This window comes from Notothenia rossii (genome assembly GCF_949606895.1).
Source record: "Notothenia rossii genome assembly, chromosome: 5".
In the NCBI taxonomy this organism is placed as follows: domain Eukaryota; kingdom Metazoa; phylum Chordata; class Actinopteri; order Perciformes; family Nototheniidae; genus Notothenia; species Notothenia rossii.
The window spans coordinates 12,965,884-12,982,620 of NC_136903.1; the positions used below are offsets into that span (position 1 = coordinate 12,965,884).

Genomic DNA, 16,737 nt, shown 5'->3' on the forward strand with positions numbered 1-16,737 from the left:
AGTACTTATAAATATACAAACACAGTAATCGATTCAAGTTTGATAACAATTTATTTCTTATAAAAACTGCATTAAATTAAAATGGAGCAAAGAAATATATAAATATGTCATTGCTCCTCACATGGTAATGAAGCAAAACATTTTCAGGTGAGTTATTCACCCAAATCTTTTTTGCATGTTTGTTTTGCATATATAACTTTTGCATACATCCTAAAAGCATCAAAATATGGCCTAAATGACAACACTACATTTCTTAAAGATATGCCCTTTGTCTTTTGCCTCAATCCTTTGAAAAGTAACTACTATTAAGCTTCTACCAGGATCCAAATCGTTTCGCTCTTGCTTGAATAATGACTTAAAGGTACTAAAGCAGTAGTAATTTAGATCAGAGAAATATTGCATAATTGCGATCGGTCTGCAGAGGTTTCTTGTCTCCTCCTGCTTCTCCTTCAGGTTTGGCGCATGCTTAGTAGTCGTCCCCCCGGCTCACTACCTCCTTGCAGGTGGGCCTGAGTAGGATGGTGTGCTCGTACTGCGCCGTGTAGCTGCCCTTGATGTCGCAGAGCGGAGGGTACGGGTCTATGATGCCAAGGTCACACAGATTCTTCAACGCCATCAGGTACTTGCTCTCACCCAGGCGGTCCAGCCAGCGGCGGCAGAATGCCAGAGTGCCAAAGTTCTCATTGATCACATTCAGCAGATGTTTAGCCCTTGGAAGTCTGCGGCGCAGTAACAACACAGTCATTAGAGAGACAAGACGGAGACTGGCTATTGATGTAAACAAGACTGTATGCTCAGTCTATTTTGTTAGAAATATGGATTAGAAGACAGAATAAGAAGAGCAAATTAACCAAAACACTTTCTCAATTTTGTTTATATTAATACAGCAGAACCAACCTGATTGGTACATGTCCAATGTTGAAGTTTTTCATATAATGCGAGCACTCCATGTCATCGTGGACTGCACCTCTTCCTGTGCTGCCAAATGTCTCAATGGCGTAAGCTTCACCTTCCTAGGAAGCAACAAAAAGAAAGGCAAAACACTTTATTTGGTGACATGTTGAACTAATATGAATGTCTATATTTGTATCTATGCACTTTTATACAGGGCTGAGAGGGTATGATGTTGCAGAAAGGACAAAAAAACCCAGGGGACAGAGTTAATGTAATAAAAGCCTCAAGAAGCCAGAGGCTGACATATTCATATGGAGTCTATTAAGAGCAGCGGGGTCCTGTGTGGCGCAGCGCCTCCTGCGAGTTGATTGACTCGGTTTCATTGGCGTTTTGTATCTCTATCAGCACGTGGCTGTTGTCGGAGTCCCTGTGGTATTAGCTGATAACACTGCGACACCCTCTCTCGATGCACCGATAATCAGTCAAAGAGCCAGCGGCCCCGTGGCACGCCCAGCAGCTCTCTGATCACAAAGAGGGTAAGGGCTCTGTTACACCAACACACTTCAGCTAAAAAAATACAACGCGTAAAGCTGCCACATCAGCAGCAACCCCCTCCTGCAACCATCAGGTAAAATGCTTGACTCAGCGACTTGCCAATTAAAATGCTCAGTTCTCTCCAAATACTACTGCAGCTGTGCGAGTGTGAGGAAGGCGGTGATCGCACTGAGGAAATGTGAGATAGTATAAAAGCATGTTTCTCCTTGATAGAGTACGATAATGAACTTTAGATGCCCACGACTCTTGAGATGAAGTAAGGGTTACGTGTTGCTACTCGATGCGGCTGGTAATTCCATTAAAGTTGTAATTAAAGTGCTGACTCGGGTGACTAAGAAGCTGTTAGAGCAGTGAGTTGGAACACTTCTCTTACACCCTTGCCGTCGTAACCCTAACCAGCCACATGTTCTTCCAATTACACTTCAGACTTAAAAAGGGTTTATTTATGTGCAAGGTCAAGCAGCTAATAAAGGTTTAATTTCACACACTCCAGCAAAAAGGTTCTGCAGTGCTGTTTTCTGCTCCTGAATCTGGTCACATCCACATTTGGCTCGGATGTAATCACATTTTGAGTGGGTTCGTATTCGCTGCTGCACAAACCTCCATCCTCGTGGCTTCTCCGCCTTTCACAATAGGGACCGTCTTCCCTGAGTGTATCCTGTACTGTCCGATAGAGTGGCCATTGAGATTCCTGATTGGCTTCACTAGAAAGAGAACAGCAACCAGAGGTTTTATAAATAGGAAGCAGCGCTGGACGTGTGCAAGATAAAAGATGACGAACGACCTCGCGTTACCTTGATATGTTTTCCCATCTATCTCCACCTCGTAAGACTCCATGACCTCCTGGATGGTCTCGCCGACATCGCACAGGCGCACATCAATCCCTGCAAACTGACAGAGAGGTGTTTACCGTCGCATCAATACACGTCGTCATTACAATGCTCACACACACTCAGTCTGGATAGTAAATGTGATGTGTCCTATTTATAGGAAGCCAGGAAACACTTAACAGTTTAGTACACCAACTCCCGAGACCCAAATGAGGAACCCTCCTAATACATTCACAAATGGTAATTCCTGAATACCTGAAAATCAAGGACTAGATTAAAACATATTATAGTTTTAGGTATAGCCACTATGTTAATTAACTCTTATCTAATGATGATTTTCTAGAATGATTAACATAATGCATCATTCCTGAACTCTGAACCATGTTAATACAATTTCATGATTTATTACTTCCCTTCTCTTAGTTATAATTAAGGGTCTCAATACACTTTGTAGTTTCTGGTTGCATAGGCTGTACATTTGATCTCCTTTTCATTTTCCATATGGCATACATTGCTTACTCAAAATGTTTACAACTATCTATGTATGTTCCCCTAGAAGTATGTACATTTATTTATTTTGACCGTTTATCATATTTTCAGTGTTTTTCATGCAATTTAATGCCTGTATTTATTCAGATAATCTACTAAATATATACTGTACCTGATCTTTTCTTTATTCTAACATTTTTACAGTCTTATCTTGACCAAAAATACCTTTGTTGTTTACAGTATGTATAAGATCATTACAATTATATTATATTTAACTTACTCTGCATTTTTGTGTCACATAAAGCCAGATTCAGAAACTTAGTTGTTACTGGGAATCCAGCATTAGAGCCAAATATACCCAAATACTCTATTATGGCATTATTTTATAGGTTTAACTGTTAGGAAGTTAGAATGTTAGAATTGGGGAAGGACGAAGAGCTGTATCACCTTAATGCCGGTGTTAGTTGCGTCTCTCACAGCCTCCAGCAGCCTGTCAAACTTTGGATTAAAGGTGACGGTGAAGGCACAGTCTATTATTCGACCTGAAAGACCAAAAACTTCAGTCAGTTCCAATGAGGTTATCGCTGCAGGAAAATTCATCATGTCTTGATCTGAAAAAAGTTAATTAACTTACAAGAACCGCACTTTCCAGGAAGAAATAATTATAATGTAATCATCATTTCACCGTTTCATAATAAATGCCAAGTGTGAAATGGCACAGCAGAACTCCTAAAGCACTTAAAAAGTTATTAGCGAGCGCTTGCCGTTGATGTGCGTCCCAAAGTCGATTTTGCAGACGTCGTCGTAGCGCAGCACCGTGGGGTCTCCTGCGTTGGGGGTGTAGTGGGCAGCACAGTGGTTGATGGAGCAGCCGGTGGGGAAGGCCAGACCTGCTTTTAGCCCATTTTCTTTGATGAGCGTCCTGGAGCAGTTCTCCAGCTTCTCACTGCCCAGAAACAGAAATGGGGACAATGGAGGACAGAAACAATGAGACTGTTTTGAGAGCAGATAATGCATGCAGAAGAAAAGCATGAAGCCACAGAATTAATCATACTTGCTTTGATGCATCCGTACTTTCTATTATATTCTATTTTATTTTATTTACCTGTACTATTGTGTCTGTTTTATTGTGTTGCCCTGTGGGAGGAGCCTGTGACCTAAGATTGTCATTTTCATAACTACACTGTAGCTATTCACAAATGACAATAAAAGCCTTGAAACATTTAAAACAGACTGGGACAAAGAAGTGCTGAAACCTGAATCAATTTCAAATCAAATCAAAGTTAATTTATGAAGCACTTTTCATACAGAAAACATCAAGTGCTTCTAAATCCAAAAACACATATACTAACCCCACTTCCAAGGTTATAAACAGACTTTGTGAGTGTTAAAAACACTTAATACCAACATAAGTCGATAAACACAGGACTGAAAAAGCAATTATAAAATAAATAAATAAGAATAATTGGACTTAAAGCCAAATTAAAACGTCTCAACTGAGCCAAGGCAGGTATAAGCAGCCAACATTAAACTCCATTAAAAGGGGCTCAAGGTCAACGCTTCAGCACATATCTCACCAGATGTCAATCATGGTCATCCCTGGTTTGATCCAGCTATTAACATAGGAGCGGACCTGCCGATGCGCCTCGGCTGCCTCCCTGAAATCACTCCACATCTCCTCGTTGGCCATGTCCAGCGCCCGCTTCTCCTCACTGGTGGTCCGCCACGCTGCACTGCGCCTGGTGGGGGGTAGACAAGCACACCACAGAGAGGAGGAACTCATTATTTTCTCATTATACAAATACGAGTAATGAGAATACGACACACGACAGGTGAAAGTCGTGTTGATACTTTGCAGATCTGACAAATGAGTTAGCTCCAGAACAGGAGATTAAAGCACACACTGAACATTGCACCTAATTACGCTGTCCAAACATGAATGAGTGCAAAGCAGAGAGACCTAAATAAAAAAAACTAGGCATGTCACACAGTGGAAGACTACTGCTGAGTGTGAGGGACGATGTGGAGGTCACACACCCGTCTTTCGATGGTGGATATTCACACTCCTCTCCCTTTGGAAAGCCTCCGCTGGGAAACAGCTCACAAATAGGGATTGAGGGAGGGTCAGTCTGTCCCTTCACTGTAACCCAGATAGTGAGAAGGAGAAGCAGAGGAAAGCAACCACAAAGAGAGAAAAGAAAATACAAGTTATTCTCCAAATGTTCATGACTTCTGCATTTGACCCTAGTGAGAGAATTCAGTGCAGCTCCTGCCTTACAGATCTAATCAAGCAAGGCACCCCTGAGTAAAATAAACCTATTTAATCATAAAGCGAGACAAATCTGTGGCAATATAAAAGCATGTGTGTCCTATAGTGGGTTATATGACATGTTACGGGGGTGACTTACTTTCAGTTTGCTCACTCCACACTGTGAGACTGGCATTTACTGATTGTGATGTCATTAATTTGCTTCTGTCTGCCTGACATATATAAGGTCCTCTGTTCTTTTGTCCTACACCTGCCCTCTCTGTCCTACATTATGTGTCTCTCATGACACTAATTAAAAAAAGTCAACCTGCTTTTATGCACCTGTTGTATTTACCTAATAGTTGAAAGTGATGTAGAAAAAAACACAGAAGAGCTTTTGCTGTTAGTGTTATTTGTGTATCTATAAAATGAGATGTAAACTGCAGCTTCAATTAAAATCCTGAGTGTAGCCAATGTGAATTTGGTTCAAGCAGTCCTTGCCAATAAGCAATCTGTAGCGAGAAATGCATTTGGTGCACTGAGAAGTAAACGGCTTACATCCTTTCTTCTTTTTCTTCTTCTTCTTCCGTTTTCCAGCTGAGTTCTCTCCTTCTTCCCCATCTGTTGAACGCATCATTAGTTTCAATACAGTTTTGCAACGTGAGAAATATCGACAGGAGCTTAGGCGCAATCCCCAGTGTGCTACTGAAAATCAGATATCACATTGCAGATGTAACACGTTGAATTTCACTGAGCACGATCAGGGTCTTAAAGTTCAACACAATCTCCGCTGCAGATGATGAGGAAGATGATGGTGAGGAGGAGTTACCTTCTTCTCCATCCTCCTCCCTCTCTTTGTCCTCCAGTGACTGCTGCTCCATGTGTTTTGTCACATCCCCAACACTTCCAGCTTCTCCATCGCCCTCAGCTTCATTTGTCCCTGCTGCAAAGTCACACACCCGCATGCATGCATGTGCAGGTCAACACGTGCGTGAAGACCATCGGCAATCATGCACATGCATTAAGATACACACACACACACACACACACACACACACACACACACACACACACACACACACACACACACACACACACACACACACACACACACACACACATTGAGTAAGTAAATCATTTGCGCTTCAGAGTGATTTCAAAAAAGTGCATCCACAACTTGGCAGGGTCTGTGCATAATTTATTTCTTTACCCTGAGAGTCAATATCCTCAAGGGCATTTGTACCTTGCAGCATTATGACATCTAGCCCTTCAGAGACAGAGCTCTGTGGACAGCACTTGACTTATGGCAGGCTCAACAAACTTAGGTTTTCTTAGATTTTTCTTTTCATATCATGCAATTATCATCACGCTTTTTTTGCATTTGAGTGGTTGTCCTCTTTTTGCACTAAAACTGTGGATATTACATCATTTCATGCAGCTTAGGGGGATTTATAGGATGGAACATATTTAATCTGGAGTAAAATTACATTTGATTCCACCCATATCTTCAAATGACAGCTTTCACTCAGCTTCGATGGTAATTTCATATTTTCCAGAGACTGTCCCGTGTCTAGTTGAGTTGGGACAGCTGGACAGGAGTCCCATCTGACAGGTTGGAAAGTCTCCTGTCCCGCATATTTGATACACTCTTACTCTTTATCGAGTGGCACTAGAGGAGACCATTTCTGCGCTATTTTCTCAAAGCATCCTCCAATCGCAAAGTGATGCGTCTCACCTGGTGCTGGGGTCTTATTCCTCTTCTTCTTTCTTCTCCTCTTTTTCACGGATTCTGACGCGTCTGCATCTTTTCTCTCCTCGTTCAGATCGTCCCCATTGAGAAGTTGAGGCTCCACTTCACGCTGGAGCTGTAGCTCCGCCATGATCAGCGACTGAGAGGTGAAGTGACGCATAAACTGCTGAGAGCCTCCAGTGGTCAAAGCGGAAAAGTGTGCAGGAGGAAGCTGAGCCAATAATGAGCCATTAGACAATCTCCGCGCAACAACTTGACCCCAGTGGGAAGACGATCCTGCTCTGTCACGAAGAGCAAAAACTTTCATTTATCATGAGATGTTTTGTTCTTCTTCCTGCAGGGGGGAATTACATTTTGGGACAGCAACACAATGTGCTCTGTGGAGGGTGAAATGCTTAGTTATGGGGCCATCATGCCCTGATAAATGGCCTGTAAAAGCTGCACTGCCAGAATCATCACTTTGTCTAGCGACGAGTTTCAGGTTACTGTGCACCCCTGCAGCTCCTCGACTTGTGTGTCACTTCTCCCGTGTGTTCCCAATGGAAAACAGCTTATTTTACTTATCAATAATGTTTTTGGTTTTTGTTTTGTCACAGATTAACTTTCTGTTTGATGCCCGGAGTCGATTAATGGTGCGTATCGCGAATATTTGGAGAGGCGTATAACTGTGTAACCAAGCAACAAGCCCAGCACAAAGAGTGGACTGAGGCACATTGACAGAAGTGGAGGTGGATTTTAAAGCACTAAACTTATGGATGTTTGTGTGCCTATTCTGCGTTTGACGATCATTTTAAGGATATTTAAGTGGATTTAAAAAAAGAAAGAAAGAAATAATGACTTATTCTGTTGGGCTGACAGAATTCAGATGTGGCCCTTTGTACTTCTTTGACCAGGTGAGGAAATTATTAATTTAGCTGACTACAGTTTATAAGAATCAGCAAGAAATTAACCTCGCAACTGATCTCTCGGCAGCCAACAAAACGAAACCGAATTAAAGGGGCACGAAGCAACATTTTGCATTTTAATTTGGCACGTGAAGAAGCAAGGTAATCAAAGTCCCTTATTGCTATGCGCAGTCTTTTAACCTTCTTCTTGTGCGATGAAATCATTTTTTCTCATTTTCCCACAGTCATCCAGATGACAACACAGAAGGTAAAAGTGGTGAGCTCACTCAGAGGCTGTCAGGTGAAACATGTGGAGATGGTGAACCTGATACCTCTGTCGGTGCACTCAACATAAAGGACCAGGATCCCATGGACGCATACCAGCGAGCAGCCCCTCAGATATTAAATGACCTGGCTCGCCTACTTTCACGACATAAGTGGACTGAGGAGGGCCGTATTCCTCACGGGATTGTAAATATTCTGAATTGCTCCTGGAAGGATCTAACAGCGGGGACGGTGTACTTTCAAAGTCCGGAGCAGGCCGCCGAAATACGGAAGTCCAAAGGTATCGGGAAGCTGGATGAATCTCGATCCAGTCAAGTGTCCGCCGAAGACAAGAGGGAGGCAGGAGGGAGAAACTCATGTGTTGTGGAAAATGGTGGTCCCTCTGTGAGAAAACCCCAACTCAGCTCAAATCCACGCATGAAAAAGCGTAAACACAGTTCAAAAACAGGTAAACATATTTCTGGGTCCCTTCCCTTCTATGGAAGCCCACCTCTGCCTGAAAAAAAAACCTGTGGAAAAGTGAAATACCTAAAGAAACTCACTGTCAAAAGTATGACGAGATACAGTACATCTCTACCACACTTAAGATAGCCAACAATAGATTGTTAACTCACTATACAATATGCTGTGTAATTAAAGAAACAAATTTAATATTTGTTTGAATTGTTTCTGTCCTTCACATGAAAGGGGCTTAGCTTGCACAGTAATTCATCTTTAATAATGGTTAATAGATCCTTTATTTAAGCCTTCATGATAAACCAGGTAAAAATGAAACTCCCTCCTAATGCATACACCTGCTACGTAATTTGACATTTCTGAAAAATGGCTGCACAGCACCTGGACCAAAATATAGGCATTTGCATATGAATAACTAGTATAATTGGGCTATTAGAATCAAGAATACATTGATTAAGGTAATATGTCATGTTAGTTCTGCAGGCATACATATTTGAAAGTAATTAATGATGGCTCTTCTTCCACTACATTTAGCTGTAAGTGTCAATAAACAGTTTGACAAAGCAAGTAGGCTCTAAAAAGATATGCATATGCAACCTGGCAACCCAAGAGTATGTTTTACAAATGGCCTTTAAGGTTTAATAAATGATTTTTTAACACTCTGTTGTGCCTTTAGTTAAAGCCCAAACAGTTTATATAATATGCATTATTAGAAAATGCTAGTCTTGCAAAGGAACAATTGTGTAAAACTGAGAAAAGTCAGAACAGACATAACTATATTTGGGGCTCTAATGTAAAGAGACAATGACAGTGAGAGTGAAAACCCATTAAGTAATATCTCATGACCTTTAAAGACTGAATGTGAGGACAGCTTGGGTTGCAAGCTTGTGGAAGTGAGGGGATTAGTTTAACAGATAGGACAAGGTAGCTGGGTAAAGATGTACTGCTGTCTGTTAATCAGTTACAGAGCTATTGAGTTACAGTATTGAGTTCCTTAGTGCCACTGTTAGGGACTGAAGTATCGCCAGTATTGTCTTCACAGATTCAATGAAAAGGTGAATCAGACCTCAGCTGATAAACTGACTAAGATCTGTTTTTCCTCTGCAGCTCTCAGCTCCAGTACTGTCAGTTTCTCCATCTCATCCAACAGCTGCAGTAATCCAGGTGAGACATTGTGTTCATGAAGGCCATTGTGTCTTTGGTCGTCTCTCTGCTGCCTCAGCTGGATGTGATTTGTGTCCAGGTTGGATCATCCAGTCGAAGCTGCCCTCCTGTGATGAGGCTCAGCAGATCCGTCTCTGTCAGTGGGTGGTGGAGCGACTCCAGGCCGCAAGAAGTCTCCAGTGGGTTTTTAACCTTTACTAATGCATACAGTAAACGCGTGCAAATGTGTGTCAAATGAGTGGTTACATATTCCATAATGTGATCTGATAATCAGATGTTTCCAGGGACAGCAATGTCAGTCAATCCGTCAGTCCATACTGCAATATCTCAATTACTATTCAATGCACTTACACTGACAGATATGATTCAGAACTCTGGTGATCATCTGACTTTTTATCTCACCTGCTGTTCATTAATCTAGTCACACGTCTTTACATTTATTAGATGGATTGGAACACACTTTTGCAGAGATATTCTTGATTCCCAGATATGACCTTGCTAATTTCAACAACATGCAGGGGGTAAAGAGAACTATTACACATGCATGTCCCACTGAGGCTGGATTGTAATAACTTTGGTCTTTCCATGACTTCCATGTGGCGCCCTAATAACGTTGAAATTGAACTTACTTCACAACCTTCTGACTAAATTCCTGCGCACATCCCACTCAGCTATTCTTTGCATTCAGTGCTAATTAGTGAATTTTAAAATGCCTTCTATCACGCTAACATAATTAACATGACGAACAACATTACACCTCTTACGTTAGCGTTTGTCTAAAAGTATGGCTAGAATATTCTAGCTTGGGCTGCTGTTCTGGTTTTTAATGATCTGTTGAGTTAATCCTTAATTGTTGGGAGTAATCTTTACTGTATTTGAAATGAAGTCATTGTTTTTGCTATGTGCTACATGACGAGAGACCAGTTCTCAAACATTCAAATATCACCTCTTTTCATAGAACACTACAAACTGAGCAGGATCTGAACAAGCCCCTCATTCTCCGTCATTATGGTGATGCTAAGGTCAAACTGAAGGACAGGAGGGCGAGGAGAAAGGTGCAGCCTGCTGCTCTTGTCAACGGGATGCCGCAGGTACCAGAAATGAAACCCGTGGATCCATCACGGCAGAAACTACACTACAGGATCAACGACGGCTCCTCCTTCATATAGTATCCTTCTCTCGTCATGTTTATTCATAAGTTCCAGTAGTCGTACAAGAAAGGCATTGTACCCTTTGACCCTTGACCTTGGGCTCTCAGCTACCCGTCTGGTTGTATCGCCGTATGCCAGAGTCGCTCAGGTTTGCCGTGTGGAGGCTTCTATACCAACGTGTTCAATGACAGCGAGTGTCCCGTTATTCTGGCGACTATCACAGCGTTCGGAAACGGGGCTGCGACAAACCCTCTAACGTGAGTTTGGTGCTGATATGTCAGACAGTCTGAGCAAATGAAACGGGTGCTCTGCTGAGAGTAAGTAAATAAAATGTCAGGATAATATCCTCTCTGGCTTTTCTTAGAGAGCTTCCGACATTTGAAAAAACGATCAGTTATCTTATGAATGTAGGATATTTAGCACCCATTGTTTATTATTGATGTTCTCATCTGGCTCCCCAAAAGAAAGCAAAAAATTGCTTTTCTCCTAAATGCTGAAAGTCTTTCAACAGCCTTTCTATAACCATGTATGTGTTACGACTTTAACAATGTTTACACTTGTTCTCCAGCTCTGTCATTACAGCAGTGTGGGACCAGGATGGTGGATTCATATGTGACCAGCATGGGAAGATCACTAAGGAGTGGAGCTGTCAGAAAGACCGCACACTGAAGGAGAAGATTGAAATTCAGGTGCAGCCAGTGTGTGCAAGAGTGACACAACCTCTGACATATTTAATAGTATAATAGATGATATCCATGTTCTTTGTGCAATGAACAAACAGCTTCATGTTGTACAAAAACCAGGCCAAAGTTGATCTGCTGACAGGATATATGGTCAGTGACAAGAGTAGTTAAAGAACCTGACGTGTGAGACAATTGTAAGAAGTGCATTTGAGAAACTGGGCATGAGAGGTATGACGCATGACCTAGTGATGACTGAACACAAACTTTCTCTGACAGGGGTTTTATAACAGTGTGCTTATTAGATAACCGTGAAATAATTATCACATTTGATTAGGGAAAACTTCAAATCAGTTTTTTTTGTCTCCTTCAGTTGTCAGATGTAATTTCTGTGAGGCTGCTCAGTGGTACCTCTGCCATGCTCAGCTTCAGGTGCAACAACGAAACTGTTCAACTTCCTCTTTCTGTCCTGTCCAACCTTAACAAATCACGAGAAACGGTAAGATTAATGTTTAACAGATATTGGATTTATGATTAAACTCCTCTCTGTAACGCCACCCGTGTATTAACAGACATGTTTGCAGACTGAAGAAAAGTTGACCTCCGACTCTGCTCAAGACCTGTTGCTGTTGAGGAAGACAACAAACCCTGTTGTGGTCCTAGAGAGCAAGAGGAACCTGACGTTAACACCTGTAAGACACTTTTTATCCCCTGCAGACACTTTCCCATTACATAACTTCATAGACTCAAGTGTTACAACAACACCGAGGATCTATTTTGAGAAACTTCACTGAGTCACTTTGTATAAAACAGCTGGCTAAAGGCCTTTTGTTGTTCTATATATTCTAACCCACCATGCGAGTAATGATGTATGGCAGGTGTCAGTGTGCTCCCTGGAGGTGCTCCAGATGGTTGGAGAGGTGGAGGGGCTGGAGGAGCCGTCAGCACAGTGGAGAAGACGAGGGCATGTTGGCAGGGAGCTGAAGAGGCTTCAGCAGAGAGTACGAAACACCCTGGACGGCTGGCTGGATTATTACCGAGTGGCCATAGGTTCGTACATTTATAGCTTTTATGAGAACAACATTGTGTTCTTACGCGAGTTATAAAACTATACAGTGCAAAAAAAGTCTCTTTGAGCCAATCTGGTCCAAGGTAAGGTTGTTTAGGAGTGATTCAGTGAAGACAACATTTACAGTATCATCTCATCCTGCAAACTCAACATTATTGAATAGCCCCATCAGGATCCTGTTCACGGTCACTCGTGTCACTCGGTGTCCGTGTGCATTTCTGAGTGACCTCTTCCTCTTCCTCTCCTTCAGGTATCAAGTGTCCTGACATGAAACGGATGCCAGATGCCCCACTGAGGACCAGGCTGAGGAGGGAGGTGCAGTCAGCGGCTCTGCCCTCTCTGAACCCACCTGAGCGGGCAGATGCTAGAGCAGTGCGGCCAGAGGAGGGCAGGAAAGAGTTACAGGAGCAACAAAGACATCTGTCCGCGCCGGCAGAAAGACCTCCTCCGGACTGCTACGTCAAGCTGCCCAGGTGCACATTTAACATGAGAATATGGGACCAGAATGTTTGCCATTGGGACCACACTAACACTTTTAATTGTAAATGTACTTTATTTGATTGTTTCAAGCTGGAGCCATACTTGGTAGTTAAATCCTGGCTATGTTCACACTGCAGGCAAAAGTGACTCAAAACAGATTTCTTTATTGGGCTAATGTGGCCCAGATCTGTTTTGAACAGTACAAATCACGTGATAGTTTTGTTCCCAAAGTCTAATTTGTGCCACTTTTATATGTGATCCTAATAATGTAAAGGCGTTATTTTTTCACAATGTTCTCGTCTGCTCAGAGATTGTCTGGCTTCCACTGCATAGCAACATATACATGAAACCAAATTCAGAACCTATACCTACCTACTTATTGATTTTGTTGTAGTTACACAAACACAATGTTCATTGATCAATCTCAAGTGCTTGAGCTCTGTACAGATGGTCCTGCATTATCTAATACATAATATAAGGAAGCGTGTGGTGCAGTGGGTTGTAAGTTGGTGTTCGGGTCAGGGGGTCACAGGTTCAAACCCCTCTGCAGTCAGCATGTCGTTGTGTCACTGGGCAAGACACTTCACCCCAAATTGCTCCTGTGGGGATTGCCCACAGTACTGAGTATGTAAGTGGCTTTGGATAAAAGTGTCTAACAAGTGACATGTAATGAAAATATAAAATTTCACTGTTTTGATCTGCATGTTTTTAGGACACGGAAAAAGCAAACAAACGAAGAACCCCGTCTTGTGACACAGATAGGACCCCTTCAAATTCATGGCAACATCCAAATTGAGTAAGACCACATAAAAATTGACATAAACTGCAGTTTATAAGAGCAAGAGTTTATTTACAATGACAGCTTCACTATCACTCCCACTCTGCCAGGTCAGTATTTATTCCAAACGGTGCAGATTTGCAGCCCTCAGCTATTGCCCCACCATCGTTCACCCCCTCCACCCCCCTCACTGTGTGCCCCGCTCTGCTGAGAGCCGCCCTGCTCGGGGAGGGGGGGCGCAGGCGGTGCTGCTGCAGCGCTGCACTGATGCCAGTGCTGACGGACCCGGAGTACGATGCCTTCGTCATGGGCCAGCCTCCGCACAGTCAACAGATCCTGGTGGTGTGTGTGACTCCTCCACCTCAACACGTCAACACACAAGCAGCGCCGGGCCAGGAGGTGCTGCAGCTGCTGTACAGGAAGAGGAACAAGCACAGAACCATGCCCTGTTCTCAGGTGGGCTGTCTCACATGCAGGGGGTGCAGAAAATAACACAAGAAGCAGCAATTTCACCCTATTTTGCGAACCCAACGTCATTACAGTCTCCAATTTACAGCATGTGCATCACTTTTACTTTGCTGTAATCCAGTCCTACAGCAAGTACACTAAATGTGAAATATACATTGCTTTGCACATACTAAAAACAGAGGATCAGAGAAAGACATACTACAGTCAGAAGTGTATTGAAAAGTATGTATTTCAGCAAACTCAGTCACAGGTTTTTGTTTTAAATCTAGTGCCAGATGGATTCATTTCGCCTGCTGAGGTATGAGATGTCAACAGGGAAGCCCAGCTGTGTTGCGGGGAGCATCCTGCTGCAGCAGCGGCATAACGCAGCTCCAGGGATGGTCCTGGTCAGTACAACCACTGCAGGCTCAGCTCAGTGCAGGGTTTCAATGTTTCCTCTGGGTGGCAGCAGCAGTACTTGTCTGAAGCTGAAGAGGGGAAAGTATGAGGGGGATGTGGTGAGGAGGAATGTTGAAAGCTACTGTCGTTACCAAGAAAACCAGACAGTTATTATTAAAGTAGCAGTGAAGGATGGCGCCTCTTAATTACTAAAAGGTTGGTTAATTTTTAGCCCAAAGTCATGACAGCTGCTCCAGTGAGTTTTGCTGTAAGATTAAATTCCTCTCTACAGTCCATAAATCAAACAGAAAACCTAAGTCTTACACACATTGAACACACACTCTAGGACCCTCAGTTGTGAAAAGTACAAATTTCCACATTACTGATATGACGAACATTTGGAAAAGAGAGAATCAGCATTGTGACGCAAACCACTTCTCCATACTCTAAATATACAGTGTAGACTAATGCTTTTTAAATCCCACAATGAAAAACTGCAGTGTTCATAGTTTTGTTTTTCCGTTTCCACACATCTAATGTGATGTTGCTTGTTCATGTGATAGATGTACATCAGAGGGAAGCTGCTGTTCGTGGGCTTCATATTCAGTGGTCACAACTGCACAGTCAGAGACCTTCACAAGCAAATCTCCAGAACAAGGAGAGACTACAGATTAGGTGTGAGCCTCCCTACAGACTACAAGTTCAGGTATCACTGCAACACGCCCCGTGTGAATCTGATCTACTGTGTCAAACTCAATCTTTACTGTAATGTAGTGAAACAGTGTGAACGGAAAGTGTTACATTTAAATATTACGGGAATATATGGACAGGGATTATTACGACATTCAAAGCAAAGGTTCAATATTTAATGAAAATGCATTTTATACATGCAGAAATTAAGTTTACTGCTTTAATTGTTTTCATAATTTGTAAACAATATATATTCATATAATTTACTTACATGTTTTGTTAGTAAATAATACAAATAGAAACACTTAAGTGAAGAATTGAAGTATCTCAAAATGGTACTAATGGTCCTTTCCTTACAGCAATACAGTTGATACCCCTTCAGCCGCAGATGCACACGACTCCCAAAGTTCCACAATAAAAACAGCAGATAACAAAAATCTGACTCCTTCAGTGGAAAGAAACCAGAAGGCCAATGAGAAGTAAGTGACTGAGATTCCTGCAACAAGATATACATTTGATTTAATACATGTGCTGTGTTCTTATGAATAGTGATGGTCCATACTGTTATTTAACGCATGATACAAAGTAATAACGTGTTAAATGTCTTCTTTCTAAGCAGAAAAAACAATAAAGTTCCTGAAGTATCAAACCGGCAACATAGAGACTTTTGTATCAAAGCAAAGAAGACTCCAGCATTCCCCCGTGTTCTCATCACACACTGAACATGATCTGTGATGGGATTACATCTGTATCAGTCCACTTTAAGTTATTAAAACACTATTATAGTACACTACTAATGTACTATTAAACTGCAGCCTCATTTGTTTACTATGCAGTAGACTAGTCTAATAACTTGCACCTGAAATGTGACATTTTAAAATTAATTTTGGTACTGAGAAGTAGGCCAACACAGGCATCAAGGACCAGGATTTATCATCCAGATAAGCATTGCATGATTTATTATTTCAATTGGGGTTTAATTTTCATCAAATATCAATGAGAAACATCTGCATTCACTGCAATATTTTACGGGCAGATTTAATAAAAAGAAAACGCCAAACTACTCACTACTGTGTTTCCTTTTTTATAAATCTAATATCTCTTGACATTTATTAATCTAATGTTCTTTGGCAAGATGTCCTTCATATCACTTCCTTCCTCTTAGCCAGAGCTGTTCCTGTAAAAATGACTGATTTATGATCCTGGTGACAGACTGACAGCATGGTGAAAGCACCACCTATACAATGATCTATTTTGAGTCTTACTTCCCCAATTTGATCAAATATAGCTTAGAAAGCATTGGCTGGCTCCCACTCATATGTCTCTTGTGTCATAGTCACACTTGCTGTGTTAAAATTAGCAATGATGATGTCTGTGGAAAGATGCGTTGGTGGAACATTTGAGTAGTGATGATTTAGTAAAAATGCATATTAGATAGAAAAAGGGTAAATAGATGTGCACATGAGACAATTCTGATTTAGTAAATGC

General features: G+C 41.9%; 2 protein-coding genes across 6 annotated transcripts; one reads left to right on the plus strand and one right to left on the minus strand.

The window, feature by feature from the left end:
* Positions 1-32: 32 nt before the first annotated feature.
* LOC307039236 (methionine aminopeptidase 2-like) lies at positions 33-6,984 on the minus strand. The gene is made up of 11 exons (XM_079681104.1): positions 6,752-6,984; positions 5,846-5,959; positions 5,575-5,637; positions 4,806-4,908; positions 4,346-4,507; positions 3,533-3,714; positions 3,216-3,310; positions 2,244-2,340; positions 2,050-2,153; positions 898-1,013; positions 33-719 (listed from the first exon to the last, which is right to left on the minus strand). Exons 1-11 carry the CDS (start codon positions 6,924-6,926, stop codon positions 467-469), a joined length of 1,464 nt encoding a protein of 487 aa, XP_079537230.1. The 5' UTR covers positions 6,927-6,984; the 3' UTR covers positions 33-466.
* On the plus strand, positions 6,865-16,300 carry LOC307039235 (uncharacterized protein). Of its 5 annotated transcripts, none has more exons than XR_013808183.1 (18): positions 6,865-7,659; positions 7,739-7,812; positions 7,896-8,383; positions 9,499-9,555; positions 9,635-9,734; positions 10,514-10,723; positions 10,814-10,963; positions 11,275-11,395; positions 11,760-11,885; positions 11,959-12,078; positions 12,265-12,436; positions 12,706-12,928; positions 13,648-13,731; positions 13,824-14,169; positions 14,451-14,567; positions 15,123-15,234; positions 15,609-15,728; positions 15,866-16,300. XR_013808183.1 is itself a non-coding variant. In XM_079681101.1 (18 exons), the coding sequence occupies exons 1-18, from the start codon at positions 7,600-7,602 to the stop codon at positions 15,969-15,971; spliced, it is 2,817 nt and encodes a 938-aa protein (XP_079537227.1). In that variant the 5' UTR covers positions 6,865-7,599; the 3' UTR covers positions 15,972-16,300. The 5 variants fall into 5 exon arrangements, 3 of the variants coding, with proteins under 3 accessions (XP_079537227.1, XP_079537228.1, XP_079537229.1); XR_013808184.1 differs by having other exon boundaries at positions 15,869-16,300; XM_079681101.1 differs by having other exon boundaries at positions 15,123-15,265.
* Positions 16,301-16,737: the final 437 nt, after the last annotated feature.